This window comes from Cnephaeus nilssonii (assembly GCF_951640355.1).
Source record: "Cnephaeus nilssonii genome assembly, chromosome: 1".
NCBI classification, from domain to species: domain Eukaryota; kingdom Metazoa; phylum Chordata; class Mammalia; order Chiroptera; family Vespertilionidae; genus Cnephaeus; species Cnephaeus nilssonii.
In genome coordinates, this window is record NC_137072.1 from 115,069,429 (window position 1) to 115,087,786 (window position 18,358).

General features: G+C 47.4%; 1 protein-coding gene across 2 annotated transcripts in view; it reads right to left on the reverse strand.

The window, feature by feature from the left end:
• CRMP1 (collapsin response mediator protein 1) overlaps positions 1–18,358 on the reverse strand; it is a 41,990-nt gene that overhangs the window by 13,021 nt on the left and 10,611 nt on the right. For both annotated transcript variants that reach the window (XM_079781576.1, XM_079781577.1), the window contains exons 2-4: positions 12,463–12,551; positions 10,294–10,478; positions 1,926–2,090 (exon numbers count right to left, since the gene is read on the reverse strand). In XM_079781576.1, coding sequence (XP_079637702.1) covers positions 1,926–2,090; positions 10,294–10,478; positions 12,463–12,551 — 439 coding nt within the window. The remainder of the gene's footprint in view (positions 1–1,925; positions 2,091–10,293; positions 10,479–12,462; positions 12,552–18,358) is intronic.

Sequence of the window (18,358 nt, forward strand, 5' to 3'; positions counted from 1 at the left end):
GCTCAGTGGACAGAGCGTCAGCCTGCGGACTGAAGGGACCTGGGTTCGATTCTGGTCAAGGGCACATGCCCGGGTTGCAGGCTCCATCCCCAGTAGGAGGTGTGCAGGAGGCAGCCGGTCAATGATTCGCTCTCATCATTGATGTATCTCTCTCTCTCTACCTCTCCCTTCCTCTCTGAAATCAATACAAAAATCTATACTTATAATCTATACTTATAATAGGGTAATATGCAAATTGGTCCGGGACACCATCACGTAATGACCGAACAACAGGAGGGAGGGGCAGGGAGCTACAAGCGGTGGAGAGCTACAGGAGGGCGGGGCAGCGAGCCACGTGCAGCAGAGAGCTACGGGCGGCAGTGGGCAGGGCCGCCAGCTGAGGCAAGCGGCAGCGAGCTACTCACAAAAAAACCATCTTGACCTCTTCATTTCACTTCTGGAAATCGAGGGAAATAATTAGAAATCCAAGCTCATGTTCACATAGGAAGATGTTCTCCATGACATGGCTTAGAGTGAAGCAAACAGAAAACCAGGTGCCCAAGAAAAAGGGAACAGCTGCGCAGACGAACCGGGACACGGTATATCTCGAGCCATTAAAGACGTTTTTAATGAAGAGCCACGATTACTCATCCAATGTGGAGTAAAAAGAGAAGGATTCCCAGGAACTGCTGTCACATAACCATGTGAGTAAGCAGAACCTCGTCTACGTAGACAGGGGATGGAGGATAACACTCGTCAACGTGAATGGCAAATGGCAGTTGGGAGGAGGACAGAAGGAAAGAAGTTTTTGCCATCTCTTCATTTTCTGACGTTTTTGTACGTGGTAATGGTCCTTTCATAATGAGAACACATAGCATATCTATTTAAAAACTGAAAACAGCCCCGCCAGTGCGGCTCAGTGGTTGAACGTTGACCCAGGAACTAAGAGGTCACAGTTCAATTCCCAGTCAGGGCACATGCCCAGTTTGTGGGCTCGATCCCCAGTGGGGGGCATGCAGGAGGCAGCTGATCAATGATGCTGTTCCTCTCGCATTGATGTTTCTATCTCTCTCTCCCTTCCTCTCTCTCTAAAAATCAACAAAAACATTTTTAAAGAAAGGTTGACTTTAAAAAAACTGAAAACACCCCTAGCTCTCCCTGAAGAATCGCGTTCATTTCAGGCTGCCTCCTCAGGCAGCCCCCGGAACCGCCCCCTCCAGACTGACCCCTTGTGCCCTGGTGCATCCTGTTGTCTTGTTCTTGGCTTCTGCGTGCCTTCTGTTCGGTTCACCTCCATGCGATGGAATGCACACTGTAAGCATCTACCCTGTGCAGAGCCACCTGGCGGAGCCCAGACAGAGGGAGCTGGAGTGGGATGCCGAGATGGGAAGACTCAATCCCCTCCCTCATCGAGCTCAGGGCTCGATGGGAGAGCCAGGCGGACAACCAGTGTCCTGTCATCCAAGAACAATGGAAAAGGTGCCTCTAAAGAAGCCCACGTAACCTGCTCTGGATATTCAAGAGGTGAAGCAGTTCTGACTGGGGGAACTGGAGAGGTGAGAGTTGAGCTGGGGAGCAGCGTAGAAAGGCATTCTGGTGGGAACAGCATGAGCCAAGGCCCAGCGGTTTAAGGTGATGGCATCCAGGACAACAGTGCCAGGTGAGTTTATGGTGGAGAAAGAAGAGCCCAGCCAGGTCAGCAAGGACCTGTGTGCCAGGTGAATGAAACCGGGCGTTCTTCTATGGACAGGGGTCCCTCCAGGGCCGGGAGGGGAGGACAGGCTCCTTAAAGAGGGTCCTGTTTTTCCACTGTTTGTCGCAGTACACAGCTCAAAGTTGGGCTCATGGCATGCAGATAAAGGGATTTTAACTCCATACAATCAGATCCACCACAGAGCTAGGGATTCCAGAACTGGGCTCCCCCCACCCCCAGGACGTGAACTGACCTTTGTCCTGCACCAGCACCTCCAGCTCCTCCCGAACGCCATCGGACCAGCCTGTGATGTCCACGTGGAGGGAGTAGTCGCAGCAGGATTTGGTGTCAGCTGCTTCATGCCACTTCTCGAAGGCGGTCAGCAGGCTGGACCCAGGTTCTGGGACCACATGGTCAACTGGGACAGAAACATGTATCACATTCTAAGATGCTTAGGACCCAACTTGTTCCAATGGCGGCCTATTCAGCATCATCACCACCACCACCACCACCACCACCATCACCATCATCATCACTATCATCACCACATCATCAACATTATCACATTTAATATCACCATCATTATCAGCATCATCATAACCATCGTCACCACCATCACCATCATCATCACTACCATCACCATCATCATTACCATCATTATCAGCACCATCACCACCACCATAACCATCACCATCATTGTCACCACCATCACCATCATCATCACTACCATCACCATCATATCACCATCAGCAGCAGCATCACCACCACCATAACCATCACCATCATGATCACCACCATCAATATCATTAGCATCATCATCATCACCACCATAATCATCACCATCATAATCAATATCACCATCATTATCAGCATCATCATCACCCATGGGAAGCCACCCACTGCCGATACTATCATGAGAGTGCACCAAGGAACGCGGAAGGCCGATGGACCTTGGGTGTAATTAGCAGGGCTGACGCTAAGCAGGTTGTCTGTTGAGATAGTGGTGGCTCAAGGCAATTCCCTAACCTGATAATCCTTTTACTGTTTACCAAACTTGACCTTTGATATGCCTGTATGCATTGCTAAAAGTCAAATGTGTATTCAGGTAAATAAATAGTGGACTAGGCCAGAAGTTGGTGTGTCTCTTCAAGAAAGGGGCTCTCTCTGGCCCCCAATGCCTTCTAAATTCATATTTCTTGTATAGCATTTTCATTTGTGTGTTGGCCCTTCCTTCAGATCCTGAATAAGGGTCACAGCATCTGACACCATGAACAGGGACTGGAGGAGAAGATTCGCCTGAGCAAAAAACAAAGTAAAAAAGGAAAAGTGGAAATTCACTGGAAAGGTGGGAAGTTTGCCGTGCACAAAGCCCATGCCAGCTTTGGAGTCTCAACTGTAAATGGATGGGAACGTTTTTAATCAGCCAGGTTATAATGGGGAAGAATTTGAGTAAAAGGCAAAAACATCATTGTAAATGTTTAGCTTGCATGCTCAAGGATAAATGAATTAAGGTGTCAAAAGGTACTCTCTTAAATCAGGCTCAAGGAAAATGAGTGCCCTTGTCATCTTTAACTATGTGGGCTCTTGTTCAAACTGCATTATGCCCACTTTGTATTGAGGATCAAAAGTCTGTAACACCTAAGGCCCCGGATCCTCCGCCTCTAGTGTGGGAAGGCTAATCAACTAGAGAAAATGGGGCTAACAGTCCTTTTACAAAAGGACTCTTTAATGCTGTGTCTGAAAATTACCATATGATGCCTTGGGACTGGCAGATTTTAGCTGAAACAACTTCAGATGCCAATCAGTGCTATGGAGAGCAAAATATGATAAGATCTGTAAACAACAGGCTAAGATCTGGGTTGCATCTGGCTGTAAGTCCCAGACAATGTAAAACATCTGAAAGATCCATGAAAAGAACTCTGATTTATTACGTTTTGTCTATGTGTTATGTGCGCTTGTCTGTTGATTGTTGTTTTATCTGTCTTTTTAGTTTGGTTTAATGATTAAGCATGCTTTTAATTTATCTTCATAGAAAAAAAAACAGTAGGTGGCCAGGCCATTACTGAATTTCCCCAAAGCAAACAGGATGTGGGGGCGGGGAGGGAGAATATGGGCGGTACATGTGGCTGACAGAACAAGTCCTAGAAAGATTCCACTAGACAAAGAGAGGTAAAGTAAAGGTAACTAAAAAAGGCCCCAGCCCATTAATTATTAGGTCTCTTGGTGATCCTGTAAAATGGATGCCCAACTCTCAGGAGTGTTATTAAAAGTCTCATTTTCACCATGTTTTTGTTTCCCAGTCCCTCATTTGAAATTTGAATAAATAAGCCATTTCTCAAAGTTTGGAGATTTCTATGAGACTTGTATGCCCATGAAGAGAAAAAGGCTAGTTTAAGAGGAAGGCGCCCCACCCGATTTGGGGTGGCCTCTTGGCCTAAGCCCCATCTCTTCACAGATGCTATAGCATAGGCCCCAGACTGTTTTTCTTTAGGAGATGGCAAAAATGACACAAGGAAAATATACAGGCTGTGTTTGGGAAACAAGATTAATGTTTCCATGATAAAGGGCAGTTCTTGAATAATGATGCACCGCATTCCAAGGCTGCCTCCCAGATCTCAGGGGCACTTGTTTTTATAAAGAAAAATAAAATAATACTTTAACATTAAAGCCAATGAAAGCCAGTAAGTTATCTCTGTTATAGAATTTGCCAAGGAAAATGCCTTGGGTAATAATAATTGGCTTTAAAATCTCAAAGTTGTTAAAGCAAAATATATAAAACTAAAATAAAGATAAAGATTTTTTAGTGGTAATTATATATGCCTAAACATAGTTTTCCAAAGTCTTTGGTAACTTAAAGCTTTGGAGTTTGCTGAATTAAATAATAAAAATTATTAAATATCTAGGTATTTTGAAATAACAGAATACTGAAATATTAATCTGAGTTTGCCTCATATGAAAATTCTAAAAGATAGATTTAAACCTATTAATTGAATATGTCTTGTATTTTACTTAAAATATATCCTTAAAAATATGAATATATTACTAATCTGAGAAATGCTAAGTATTTAACTTACCACCTAAAATTTGAGGCTTCTAAGAGTTAAAAGTTCAAATTAAATTGGGAGAAATTATGGTTGTGATAATAGAATGCATGAATTATAGAAATTCATTTTTGAGAAAAATCATTCTTGCGTTTTCTCTGAAAAATTAGTACTTCAAAATATATTATAGTCTTTATGTGTACTACATGTGGTAAAATTTCAACCTATGATATAATATTTTATTGGCCTGATTAAAAAAGAGGATTAATTCTATGGCCTGAACCAAATTTTTAATGTTAAAACCGTTTTAAATTTAATTGATTTTTTTTAGAATAATTACAAAAAGTATATAATATAATCTTTGGGTTATATATATTCAATAGTCTTTCCAAGTTAAATTTCAAGACTTTAACTGAGAGATAGCTTTGGGACATTTCAAGGGCCCTGGAATGATTCAAGGATTTATTCTCTCTTCTTAAAAGAAATATTTTTTAACTAAATAGGTTGTTTAATATACTTGAAATCACGTGGGAAGCTTTGTCAAATAAAAATAACTGTGTTTTATTTATTATATATATATTTTAAATGTTATAGAGGTTTCAGCCTCTAAGCTTGGAAGAAAACCAGAATATTCAGCAATGGAATTTTAAAACTGGAGCATACATAATGCCTCAGACCCCCACCCAGCCTGCTCTTCAAATTGGCTGGGGGTGGGGTGGGGTAGCATCTATACTTCATGGGTCAAATGTATAAGTTTGCTTACTTTGCTTTTTCAATAAAGGTGCATACTTTAATTATTTAATAAGTTAGCTTTTCACAATATAATCAAGGTCTCATATAAACTCATTTATATGTGAAACCAATATTTTATGAGCAACTGGTTCTAGTAAAGTCCGAAGTAAAATTTGCATACATATGCAAATGAGCCCTAGCCAAAAAGAATGCTGTTTAGAAATAAACTTAAGCTTAAAAAAGAGAAAGTTTAAAAATCTCCTCCACTACTATTTACAGAGTAAACTAAAAGTTATTTTTCAAGCATTAAATCTCACCATTAATGAAACACCATAAGTAAAAAGGAAGTTACTTTTACACGAGATGTATGCATTGCAGATTTAGTTGCCATGTCTCTCTCCTACCTATTTTTCTAAAAGGCAACCAAGTTGGTTATTCTGTTTAAAAGAAAGTGAAAGTCTTTAATGTAGCAACTTATGGCAAGCCCAGTGGTCTGCAAACTGCGGCTCGCAAGCCACATGTGGCTCTTTGGACCCTTGAGTGTGGCTCTTTCACAAAATACCACGTGCGGGCGCACACATACAGTGCGATTGAAACTTCGTGGCCCATGCGCAGAAGTTGGTTTTCGGCTCTCAAAAGAAATTTCAATCATTGTACTGTTGATATTTGGCTCTGTTGACTAATGAGTTTGCTGACCACTGGGCAAGACTAAAGGAAAAGCAGACTTTGGCAATGCCTACCCAATTAAGAAAGACAATCCTTAAGTGGGGCTTAAAAATTGCTCTGAAAAAGGTACAGAAAGAAACGCCCTTCAAATGTGTAGAAACTGTAATTAAAAATCACTGTATTAGGCCTTAAAAAGGTGGAAATATGAAAGGATTGCCTTAAGACCCTAACTTTTAGAAATTATTAATGGACATTAATTAAAACCTTATCTAAAAATCTCTATGGGAAAAATGACAAATTTATTCAATATACTTAGGGAATCCTAAGGAAGCTTTTAAGTGTATGCAAAGACCTACAGATTCATTTTCTAATTTTGTGGCTCGCCTCACTCGAGCAGTGAGATAGCAAATACAGCATGTAACAGCAGTTTGCAACCATCTAAATTCTAGAAAATTTAAATGCCAAGTGGTTTGAGGCCATCTAGTAAACCCTATATTCCCTAAACCAAGGACACTTAAGAGTAAATAATTTGCATTTTGCCTCCCTAAACAGGGGGTACACAAAGCTTATGTCAACACTGGAGGCCCAGCGCATGAAATCATGCACGTGTAGGGTCGGTCCCTAGGCCTAGCCTGCGATCAGAGCCATGTCCACCACTCTGCGACGCTGCTTGCCGCCGTCCCAGGATGCTCCACGACGCTGCCGCCACTGTGGAACGCTCTGCGATGCTACTGCTGCCTCATGACCCTCCGCAATGCTGCTCGCCGCTACCCCGGGACACTCCGCAATACTGCTGCCGCCCCGTGATGCTCCATGAAGCTGCCGCCGCCCCACAAGCCTCCGCAACATTACCGCTGCCCCGTGAGTCCAGTCCCTAGTCCCACTCCCCAGGCCCACTCCGCTGTCACCCAGCCCGGTTCCCATGGTTCTCTGTTGGCCATCCAGCGATGGCAGCCTGCGGGCTGCGGGGAGGGACCGAGAGGTGGTCAACGCACCTCATAGTGATTGGTCTAGTGGTTGTTCTGGTTGCGACACCTGGCCTTTTATTATTATAAATGCTCAAAAAGACTAATAGCAGAAATCCAATTAGTTTCATTTACTGTCCACACCCAAGGACAAATAAAGTTAGAAAATAAACCTTATTTCAGACTAATTTAAATTGGTAAATTGAAATAAGTGAATATTTAGAGGAACTTAGTTGTCACCTACTAAAAAAAAATTACTACAGTTTTTATATTACATCCCTATTATTATACCAAAAAATACTAGACTGGAACCTATTCCTAGAGCATTAACTGTTTTTACTAATGGTTCGTCTACAGTAAAGCTGCTTATCATACAGTAAATTCAGACCAAGTCATCCAAATTAGTCACACTTCTATACAAAGGATTGAATTAGAAGCTATCAAGGCTCCACTACAGAAATTCCAAGAGCCTCTTAATATTATTTCTGATTCTGCCAATGCTGCTGGCCTGGTAAACAGAATTGAGACTGCTCAATTAAAATAGCTCAGTGACCAAAGTCTACTTATACTCTTTAAACAGGTACAGCAAATTGTACAGCAAAGACAATATCCCATTTATATTATCAGGGCTCAGACCACCCTGCCTGGTCCTTTAAAAAAAGAAATGCATACAATTACAATAGCCACATTATGGGAATACCATACAATTCCCAAGGATAGGCAATTATAGAACGCCAACATTAGCGGCTAAAATCCCAACTTGAAAAACAAAAAGGGGGAATAGTGATGCTGGCGAAATCTCCTGTAGGTAGACTACACCAAGCCTTAATTACTTTAAATTTTTTCCCTTGTAACACTGATGGCAAGACACCTATGGAATTACACTGGTGTCAGAATAAGCCAAAAGAAAAAAAAAAGGCTTGATCAAATGGAAAAATCTAAGTCTGGTTTATGGAAAGGTCCCAACCCTTTATTAATCTTTGGTCCAGGATATGCCTATGTATTTCCAGAAAACTCCACCAAGCCCATGTGGATTCCTGCAAGGAACATGAAACTTCAACATGGATCCGAGAGAGGAACTGACCACACTAATGAGGACCCTGCACCTGGAGCCTCAACCTGTACCTGTGGCTACAAACAATCAACTATTCCAGCCACAGACAGGAGTAGCCCCAAGCAACACACTGAAGATAAGGAATGGGAGGAGAATGAGACAGAGGAGAAACAGTCCAGAGATGACCTGGGGGATGGTGAAGAAGCCTTGCCATGCTAGCAGCCATCAGTTGTGCGATGATGCAGGTTGCCCTGGACAAAGCCAGAGAAGGTCAGACCTGCATTGTCATTGCCCACCATTTGTCCACTATCCAGAACTCGAATATCATTGCTGTCATGTCACAGGGACAGTGATTGGGAAGGGGACCCATAAAGAACTGATGGCCCCAAAAGGAGCCTACTATAAAATACTTTCTTAGATGTCTGGCAGCAATTTAAAAAGGACATGAAAGAACTCAATCCTTTCAATTGGTTCTCCCTACATCTGCCTCTTAGCATAACCACTATTGTCTCTCTCATTCTTGTTCTTATATGTTTATTTCTAGTCTGCAGATGCAAAATGAAGAATCTTAAAAGGACTCAAGCCCTACAGATGGCATATACATTTCAAGATTTATTAAGAAAACTAAAAGGGGGAGATGCAGGAAGCCACCGCTTGCCAATACTGTCACAGAGTGCACCAAGGAACGCAGAAGGCCGATGGACCTTGGGCATTAGCAAGGCTCATGCTAAGCACCTCTCTGTTGAGATAGTGGTGGATCAAGGCAATTCCCTAACCTGATAATCCTTTTACTGTTTACCAAACTTTACCTTTGATATGCCTGTATGCATTGCTAAAGGACAAATGTGTATTCAGGTAAATAAATAGCAGACCAGGCCAGAAGTTGCTGTGTCTCTTCAAGAAAGAGGCTCTCTCTGGCCCCCAATGCCTTCTAAATTCGTATTTTTTGTATAGCATTTTCATTTGTGCATCGGCCCCTTCTTCAGATCCTGAACCCTGCTGCAAAGGTCGCGGCATCCACCACCACAACCATCATCATTCGCCATCACCACTATCATCACCATCACCACATCATTAACATCACCATCATCACCATCATCACCCTCACCATCATCACCACCACCATCAGTATCATCATCATCATCACCATCACCATCACCACCATCATTACCACTACTTTTATCATTAAGATCAACATCCTCATCTTCACAATTCTTTTCATCAACACTCCCACCATCATCATTATCAATATTGCCATCATTGTCACCATATTATAATCATCAGCAGTGATACTTCAGTGAGTCTTCATTACCACCATTGTCCTCACCATTGTTACTGTTGTCATCCTCAGCAGCATCATCATAATATTTATTGAATGCTTATTTATGTGTCAGATACTGCCACAGAGGCTTTACATAAATTATCTAATTAAATCCTCACAACCATCCTGTAACATTTTTCAGATGAAGAAGATGAGGCTCAAAGAGGGTAAGGAACTTGTCTGAGGCCACACAACTAGTAAACGAAGGCGGGGGTTAGATTCCCACAGAGTCCTGTGAGCTCAGAGTCTGAACTCTTTCCCACTACTCCACACTGTGTCTGGAGGGAACTATTTGTTATGCAGCATTGTGGCAGTGGAACTGACTAATACAACCACTTCCCAGCTGTGTAATCTTGAGAAGGTTACTTCACCTCTCTGAGCTTCTACTCCCACACGTGACATAATAATACACATGTCACTGGTTCTAAAACTTCAGCCATCAGCAAACCATGTTTAGGAATATTTTGCCTTATCTCCCTATAATCCATATCACTCTTTACTTGATGCTTTTCTTAAATCAATTCATAGTTTCTAACAGTCTAAATTCTGACTTCGGTCTCAACCTAAGCAGTAATATCCATGAGGTACAAGTTATTTTATTTCCATATGCACTAAAATACTTTAACATTTTCAATGTCTATATTGCCTCTAAAATCACTTTGTGCAGCACCAGTGGCACGTAATATACGGATATATGTTATGTGTAAGGCAGGGGTGTAGTGACAATTACGTTAAATGGTACTCTGAGCAAAGTGCAGGTGCACAATGAGCACTGTGTTGCTGCTGATGCTGGTGATGGAGAGAAGTCACAGCCTATGTCCCTGAGGCGGGGTGTAACTCACTGATCATCGTGGTCCCGCCCGCCAGTGCTGCCCTGGTCCCTTGGAAGAAGTCATCGGCGGCCGTCATCCCCTGGGACGGCTTCTGCAGGTACGTGTTGACATCGATGCCCCCGGGAATCACCATCCGCCCGTTGGCCTCAATGGTCTTCACTCCACCAGGAACGATTAAGTTCTCTCCTATTTGTCTGGAGACAAACAACAGAGAAGACGTTGGTTCTTTGGAAAAGGAAATGGTAGTCAGCCACCTGTGCAGCTTCAGACCATCAGGGAGACACTTCCGAGCCAGGCCCCATCCAGGGCACTGGGCGGACAGAGACAACTCAGGCAGGTCCCTGCCCTCGAGGGGCTCAGGTCTAATGAGGAGGTGGGGCGTGTCGGCAGATGGTCATGACCCAGGGCAGGAGAGGGTGGGTCACCTCAATAGCCTGGTTATCTGGGAAGGCTTCCAGGGGGAGGTGGCGGCAGAGTGGAGACCAGCATCTCCATCAAGTGGTAAAGTCACTCCAGAGCCCTTCACACACCTCTAGCAACGGGCTCGGGGGACGGAGGCGAGTGTTTGCAGTGAGACAGAGCGAAAAGCCCCCTCGGCCCTACAAGCTTTCAGACGGTGTGATGGGCTGAGCTGTGAGCCCCCACCTTCCTGTGTTGACGCCCTAACACCGGACCTCAGAATGTGACCATCTGGAGAAGGGCCCTTTAAAGAGGTCGCCAGGGTACCATGAGGCCATCAGGGTGGGCCCTGACCCAGCAGGACTGATGTCCTTATAAGAAGAGGAAGCTACACGGAGCCCATGTGCCCAGGAGAAAGGCCATGTGAGGACACACGAGGAGGCGGCTGTCACAAGCCACGGGGAGAGGTCTCCCTAGAAACCAACCCCGCACACGTCCCGGACTCCCAGCCTCCAGCGCGTGAGAAACCCGTGTCTGTGACCTGAGCCTCCCTATCGGTCTGGGGTATTCTGTCACGGAGGCCCGAGCAGACTCACACCTGATGTCACCAGAGGGTGGAGAGGGGACCGATGGGGAGAAAGTGGAGAAGGACGTCAGCCCGATGCACGTCTTTGCTTTAAGTGCCAGGCTCTGTCCGAAGCCAGACACTCCTCTCTCTCCTGGCCCCTCACCCACCTCTGGAGATCCTGAGCAGGTGCAAGAAAGCGGCGAGCTCCGTCAAGGGTGCGAGGCTGGAGTTCACGATGCCCCTAACTGGGTCTGTGACGCGGGGCAGAGACTTCTCCTGCCCGCCTCGCCCAGGCGGTAGAGCAGGGACCGTGTGTGTTTCCCAGTGGGGGCACTCAGTGAACGCTAGGACCTCCTCCACCCGCAGTTTAAACCTCCCCAAACCTCTCCAGCCCCGACAGTCACAGGAACATGGCACAGTCACAGCACAGAGCCCAGTCTCCCATTCCCTCTGAGGCTGGCTTCTTAACAGGTCTGTTTAGCCCAGCCAGTGTGGCTCAGTGGTTGAGTGTCAACCTATGAACCAGGAGGTCACAGTTTGATTCCTGGTCAGGGCACATGCCTGGGTGTGGGCTTGATTCCCAGTGGGGGCGTGCAGGAGGCAGCGGATCAATGATTCTCTCTCATCACTGATGTTTATCTCGCTCTTCCTCTCCCTTCCTCTCTAAAATCAATATATATACACTACTAGCCCACCCGGGAGCTGGTGGGAACTGCAGCGTGCCACTGGGAGCCACGCTGCTTCTGCAGGAGCCGGGCCGGCCATCTCCTCTCCAGGCCTGCGCTTGGCCACGGAGGCTGCGGGCCACCCTCCACCCCCCAGAGGCCCTCCGCGGCCGGGGCATCACCACAGCGACGAAGCAAGCGTCCCACCCCAGCTGCTCCTCGCCCACTGCCCAGAGGCCCTCCGTCGCCACGGCAACAAAGCAAGCATTCTGCCAGGCTGCTCACACTGCCTGCTCTCAGCGGCAGCCCCCCAGGACTGGGGGACTCCGGGGGACTGGGCGCCGCCATCTTTGTGATAGTGACAGTTAATTTGCATATTACCCTTTTACTAGATAGGATATGTGTGTGTATATACACACATGCATATATATGTATGTGTGTGTATATATATATATATTTGTAATTGTGTGTGTGTATATATATATATATACACACACACACATACATATATATATATATATTTAAAGGTCTGTTTGGTCCACGCACTTTATAAGTCCATCTTCCAGGTAGACGTCGGCATAGAAGGACTGGTCATCGTTGATGATCCGTCCACCTTTGATGAGGAGCCGGTCACTCTGAAAAGCCAAGCAAAGTATTCAGTGTCATTGGGGGAAAGCCAGGAGTTTTTGTTTGTTTTTAACTTTTAATATAAAATTATTCAAACATTTTCAAAAGTAACAAGTGGCGTGAAAAAGCAAGGCCCGACAAGATGGAATCTCGAGCTCTGGGGAAAGTCCGCTCTCCCACTTGCTCTGGGTCTCTGCTCAGTGTCACTCACCTGAGAGCCCTCCCCTCGGCTCCCTCTTAGGAACACTATACACCACGTCCCGCCAGCCGACCCCACACCCCTCACCCATTTATGTTTACACAGCACTTACTGCAGTGCGTCTCACATACTATACATCTACATGTTTGCCTGACACGTGACTCCCCACTGGCATCAGAGCTGTGATGTGTTAGCTACCCCACCGGCTGAGTCCAGTGCACATCACAGAGGGCCAAACACACGCGCGTGGATGTGGATGGTGGCGCCACCTAGAGCTGTGCCCTGCAGTTGTCCTTACGAGACTGTCAGATCCACGGGGGCAGAGATTTCATCCATTATATTCACAGCTGCATCCCCTACACCTTGGACACAGCCTGGCCAGATGGATGAATGAAAGGATGGATGGGTGAAAGGATGGGTAGGTGGGTGGGTGGGTGGGTGGATGGATGGATGGATGGATGGATGGAAGGAAGGGAGGAAGGAAGGATGGGTAGATAGATGAATGGATGAATGGATGGACGACTGGGTGGGTGGGTGATGAATGAGTAAATGTATGGATGGATGGATGAATGGATGAGTGAATGGATGATGGATGACTGGGTGGGTGGGTGGGTGGGTGGGTGGACGGATGGGTGGAAGGAAGGAAGGATGTTTAGATAGATAGATGGATGAATGAATGGATGACTGGGTGGGTGGGTGGATGAATGAGTAAATGTATGGATGGATGGATGAATGGATGAGTGAATGGATGATGGATGACTGGGTGGGTGGGTGGGTGGGTGGGTGGACGGATGGGTGGAAGGAAGGAAGGATGTTTAGATAGATAGATGGATGAATGAATGGATGACTGGGTGGGTGGGTGGATGAATGAGTAAATGTATGGATGGATGGATGAATGGATGAGTGAATGGATGATAGATGACTGGGTGGGTGGGTAGATGAATGAGTAAATGGATGGATGACTGGGTGGGTGGATGAGTGAATGAATGGGTGGATAAATGAGAAAATGGATGGATGAATAGATGGATAGATGGATACCTCAAAGGATGAATGTGTGAAGATGGAGAGAAAAAGCATCGCAGTCATGGGACAAAGAACTAAGCCATGATCCAAGGAGGAGATGTGTGCACCGGCATGTCCTGTCCCCCAGCAGGAGGGTCTCTGGAGGAAGGGGCTCCAAGCTCAATCCCGGCCAGGCCCAGCACCTGCCTCTTATCCCTCAGGGAGAGGCCAGCCAAGACGTGTGTGTCCCCAGGGAGGACGCCCTCTGGAGGGCACTCCAGGACCAAAGGAAAGAGGAGGCACGGGCTGTGCACATGCAGATGCAGAGACAAGCCGGTGAGCAGGCTCCCGGCACCAGAAAGCAGGGAACTGACTGTGAGTCACAGGCAGCTGGCGCGTGGCGTCTGGGACACGGCCTCCCGCAGGCAGCCACCTGCCTTCACGTCTGAGAGAGAGCTTCTCAGACTCCGCCTGCAACGTGGCATCAGATGTGCTGTGAGCCGAACACCAGCCCCACCTGCTCTGCTCTGCCTGGAACCAACGGTGGAGCTTGGGCTCACATCCAACCCCCCCGCCCCCCCAACTTCCAGCAGGTACTGTGGCAGCTGCTGCAAGTGGGCCCAAGCTCCTGCTGTTCTCAGGGGCCAGCGTTTTTCTTTAAAAATAAGCCCATGATACGGCAAGAGCTTACGTGACTTTCTCGTTATCTGCCTTAAGATTACTAGCGCCTCTGCCTTTTAACTGGCATTTTCCAAGCCATGTTCCCGGGGACCCACGGTCACGGGGTTTCAGCAGCTGGTGTCCCAAAAAGGGGATCCCCGGTGTCGTGAGCGTGGGAAACTCTGGGTTAAACAGAACCAAGGCTGTCTGTGACAAACTCCCAGACCCCTTACTCCGCTGGTGTGGCGTGCATACCCACGCGGGGAGCTGAGCTCACAGCGTTCCCAAACGCAGATCCTTTCGTGCTGCAGGAACTCTGACCAGGAGACTTCCGCAGGAGGCGTCCCAGGGACGTGCTCCAGAGACTGCAGGTCCTGCCTGCGCGGACCCTCATGGCGCGGCCGCCCCACCGAGGAGGGAGCGGGCTCAGACGGGTGACTCCCAGGTTCACACGCAAACAGGGGCGCAGGCTGCCTTTCCTAACTTTCTCTCCCGCGTTTGCCCCATCAGACACACTGTCACATCTTAAAACATTTCCAAATCCGTAGCACCCCATAATCAGATCCCATCCAGGATCTGCGACCCCGGGGCCAGCTCCCTAGGGCTCTGTTCTTCACTCGGCAAGCTCACAGCAAGAGCCCACTGGATGGGACACGACATTTTAAAAATTTCATACAAGTCACACATTTAAAAGAAAAATAATAATACCCTGCCTCTCCCAGATTACCACGAGGAACAAACAAGATACATGAGCGAGGACAAGCTCTGTATAAAAATCGCTGTTTAAATACTTGGAAGGAAATAAAACAGCTCATCAGAAATCCAACGAAAATCTAGCTGTCAGGGTGGGTGTGCCGGAGACTGCCAGTGTCCCGGATCAGTGTGCGTGAGAACGAAATGTCCAGAGTCAGACAGGTGTGGGGTCCCATCCTTACCCTCTTTCCATCCAGGTGACTTAGCCCCGGCTGGCCTCAGTTTCCTCATCTATAAAATGGGGGTACGGGTCCCTGTCTCAGAGGGCTGCTGGGAGGACTCCTGGGGACAGTTCCACAATGATGGGTGCGCCGTGCTGCACAGGCCTGGCACATGTAAACCGTGGGGACAGTCACACGCCGTTGACTCTTCGCCACTCTCTGTAGCAGGAGCTACGCTCCATAAACAGCTGCTTAAGGAAGGAGGGTGCAGCGAATAGAAACAGTTCTCAGGCCAGTGGGGACACTGAGTCGTGACCCGGCCTTTGCACCCAGAGTGGGAAGGGCTGGCAGAGACTGGCAAGGAGGCCTCCACGCCAGCCCTCCCAGGGGAAGAAAGCTTGTTTTGAGCTTGAACAACAAGTAGGACGGAGCCCCATAAAAAGGCACAGAGAGACTGCAGAGAAGGAGAGAGGCGCGGAGGTCGCGAGGCACCTGGTGGGCTCGGGGATCTGTCAGCGGTTTCCTCTGGCTGCAGTGTGACCTCCGCGGGGACCTGGAGAGGTACGCAGGTGCCAGCTCACCGGGACCCTAAGGGACTCTAACATCCTGGTGGGAGGAGCCTGGGCTGGCGGCGAAGTAACAGCAGGGCTGGCATCAGGGAGGAGCTCAGACACACAGAGGGTCCTAAACATCCATCGTGCGAACACTGGGCAGAAGGGGACGAAGGGACGCTCACCACCTTCACACCTGCTCAGAGCTGGCATTGCCCAGCTAGAACAAGTGCCAATCAAGTTCGCAAAAGGTGTCAAGGGCCTTACAAGGGCTCGTGACTTGACCTAGAAATCCAGTGCCAGAAACTCGTCCTCTGGAAGAGGTCCCGGAGAAGCGCAAGGAACTGCACTGAAATGTGATCCCGAATTAATTCCCATCCCATCACCACACCACCAACGGGCATCGTTCAGATACCAAACACTCCCCAGGGACTTCTGAGAACAAAGAGAGGCACTGAGCAATGAAACGTTAGGTGAAAAAATAACATTTCTATGGTGGTAATTCTGGGGTGGGTAGATCTTTCTGGCAGTAACTGACTCCCCCCAGCAGAGAGTTTGGGGTGCCTCCCCATCGTTCCGGCTGCCCCTTGCACATCCCTCTCCCATTACAGTCATCACACGTCATGGTCGCTGTGCACATGACCCTTCCTCGGGGTGGACGCCTTCAAGGCCAGGAGGGCCTGTGCCCTTCATCGCTGTGTCCTCAGGGACCCGCCAGGGGCTGCGAGGACACGGTATTTAGCAAATGTTTGCTGAGCAGGAGGAGAGGGGGTTGACAGGCAGGAGGCAAAGGAAAAGGGAGGGAAAAGCAAGAGAATATTTGAAAAGAGAGAGTGAGAAGGAGAGTGATATAAAAAATTATAAAGAGCCCGGCCAGCTTGGCTCAGTGGTTGAGCATTGACCAATAAACCAGGAGGTCACGGTTCAATTCCTGGTCAGGGCACATGCCCGGGTTGCAGGCTTGATCCCCAGTAGGGGGCGTGCAGGAGGCAGCCGATCTATGATCCTCTCTCATCATTGGTGTTTCTATCTCTCTCTCCCTCTCTTTTCCTCTCTGAAATCAATAAATATATATTAAAAAGTTAAAAATAAAAAAGCTCCAGGTATTGCCCGGCTGGTGTGGTTTAGTGGTTGAGTGTCGGCCCATGAACCAGGAGGTCAAGGTTTGAATCCCAGTCAGGACACATGCCCGGGTTGCAGGCTCGATCTCTGCATCTGCAGTAGGGGGTGTGCAGGAGGCAGCCGATCCATGATTCTCTCTCATCATTGATGTTTCTACCTCTCTCTCCCTCTCCCTTCCTCTCTCTGAAATCAATAAAAATACATTTTTTAAAATGTCAGGCATCCCTTCCCATACAACAGCAAAACAAACAGCAGCCTCAGCTTGGGGGGAGGGCGGGGGGAGGTCCAGATCACAGTGCATTTCTTGCGTCACAGTCCATCCCTGAGCAAAGCACGAAACCTCGAGTTCTGTTCCCCCCACTGCATGGTGGGAAGAAAATCCATCATCTCCACCAGAGTCAGAGGAATCAAACATCCGCTGAGGTCTGAAGATCCCCAGGAGAAATGAGAGGTGCTTTTCTCATCAAACCCACACGTACCCCATAATCACGCGCTTAGCAACCTTGGCTGTCTGGTCAACAGCAGAGAACCAACCCTGTTATTACAGAGACAACAGGGACAGAGAGAGGCTGTGTCATCCAGGAGGGGGCGTGTGAGCTGGGTTCTGAGATGTGAGGAGTTCACGAAGTTGCAAAAAGGAGGAGAAGAGGCACATTGCAGCTAAGTAGTATATGCCCAGACAGACAGCATGCTGCGAGTTCCAGGTAGAAGAATGGAAGGCGGGTGTGTGCTGTCCGTGGTCCTGAAACGCCCCTGGGGACGTGGGCAGTGAGGTCTCTCCAAACCCTGGGATGCTGAAGTTCCCTCTCCCGCCTCCCCCACCCAGCCTGTAGTTCCTCACTGCCTTTCTTTCTCAGCTCCCTGGCATACCTGTCATCTTCACATTCCCTCCGAAACAAAGCAACCATGGCTTAGAGTCGGTTCCAAGAACTTTGGACTCTTAGTACCAACCCTTCAGTACTTCACTTCCCCAGGAAGTTGGGGGAGGACATGATCCCCTCTCCTACAATGCTTCACTAACACAGAGTTGGAATCTGCAGCTAATAAATGGGCAAATGTCAAAAAAATAAAAAATAAAAAAGGAGCCCTAACCGGTTTGGCTCAGTTGATAGAGCATCGGCCTGTGGACTCAAGGGTCCCAGGTTCGATTCCGGTCAAGGACATGTACCTTGGTTGCGGGCACATCCCCAGTAGGGGGTGTGCAGGAGGCAGCTGATCAATGTTTCTCTCATCGAAGTTTCTAACTCTATTCCTCTCCCTTCATCTCTGTAAAAAATCAATAAAAAAGTATATTAATAAATAAATAAATAAATAAATAAAATTAAAAAGGATTGCAGCCCAGCTATGAACCAGCAGGTCACAGTTCG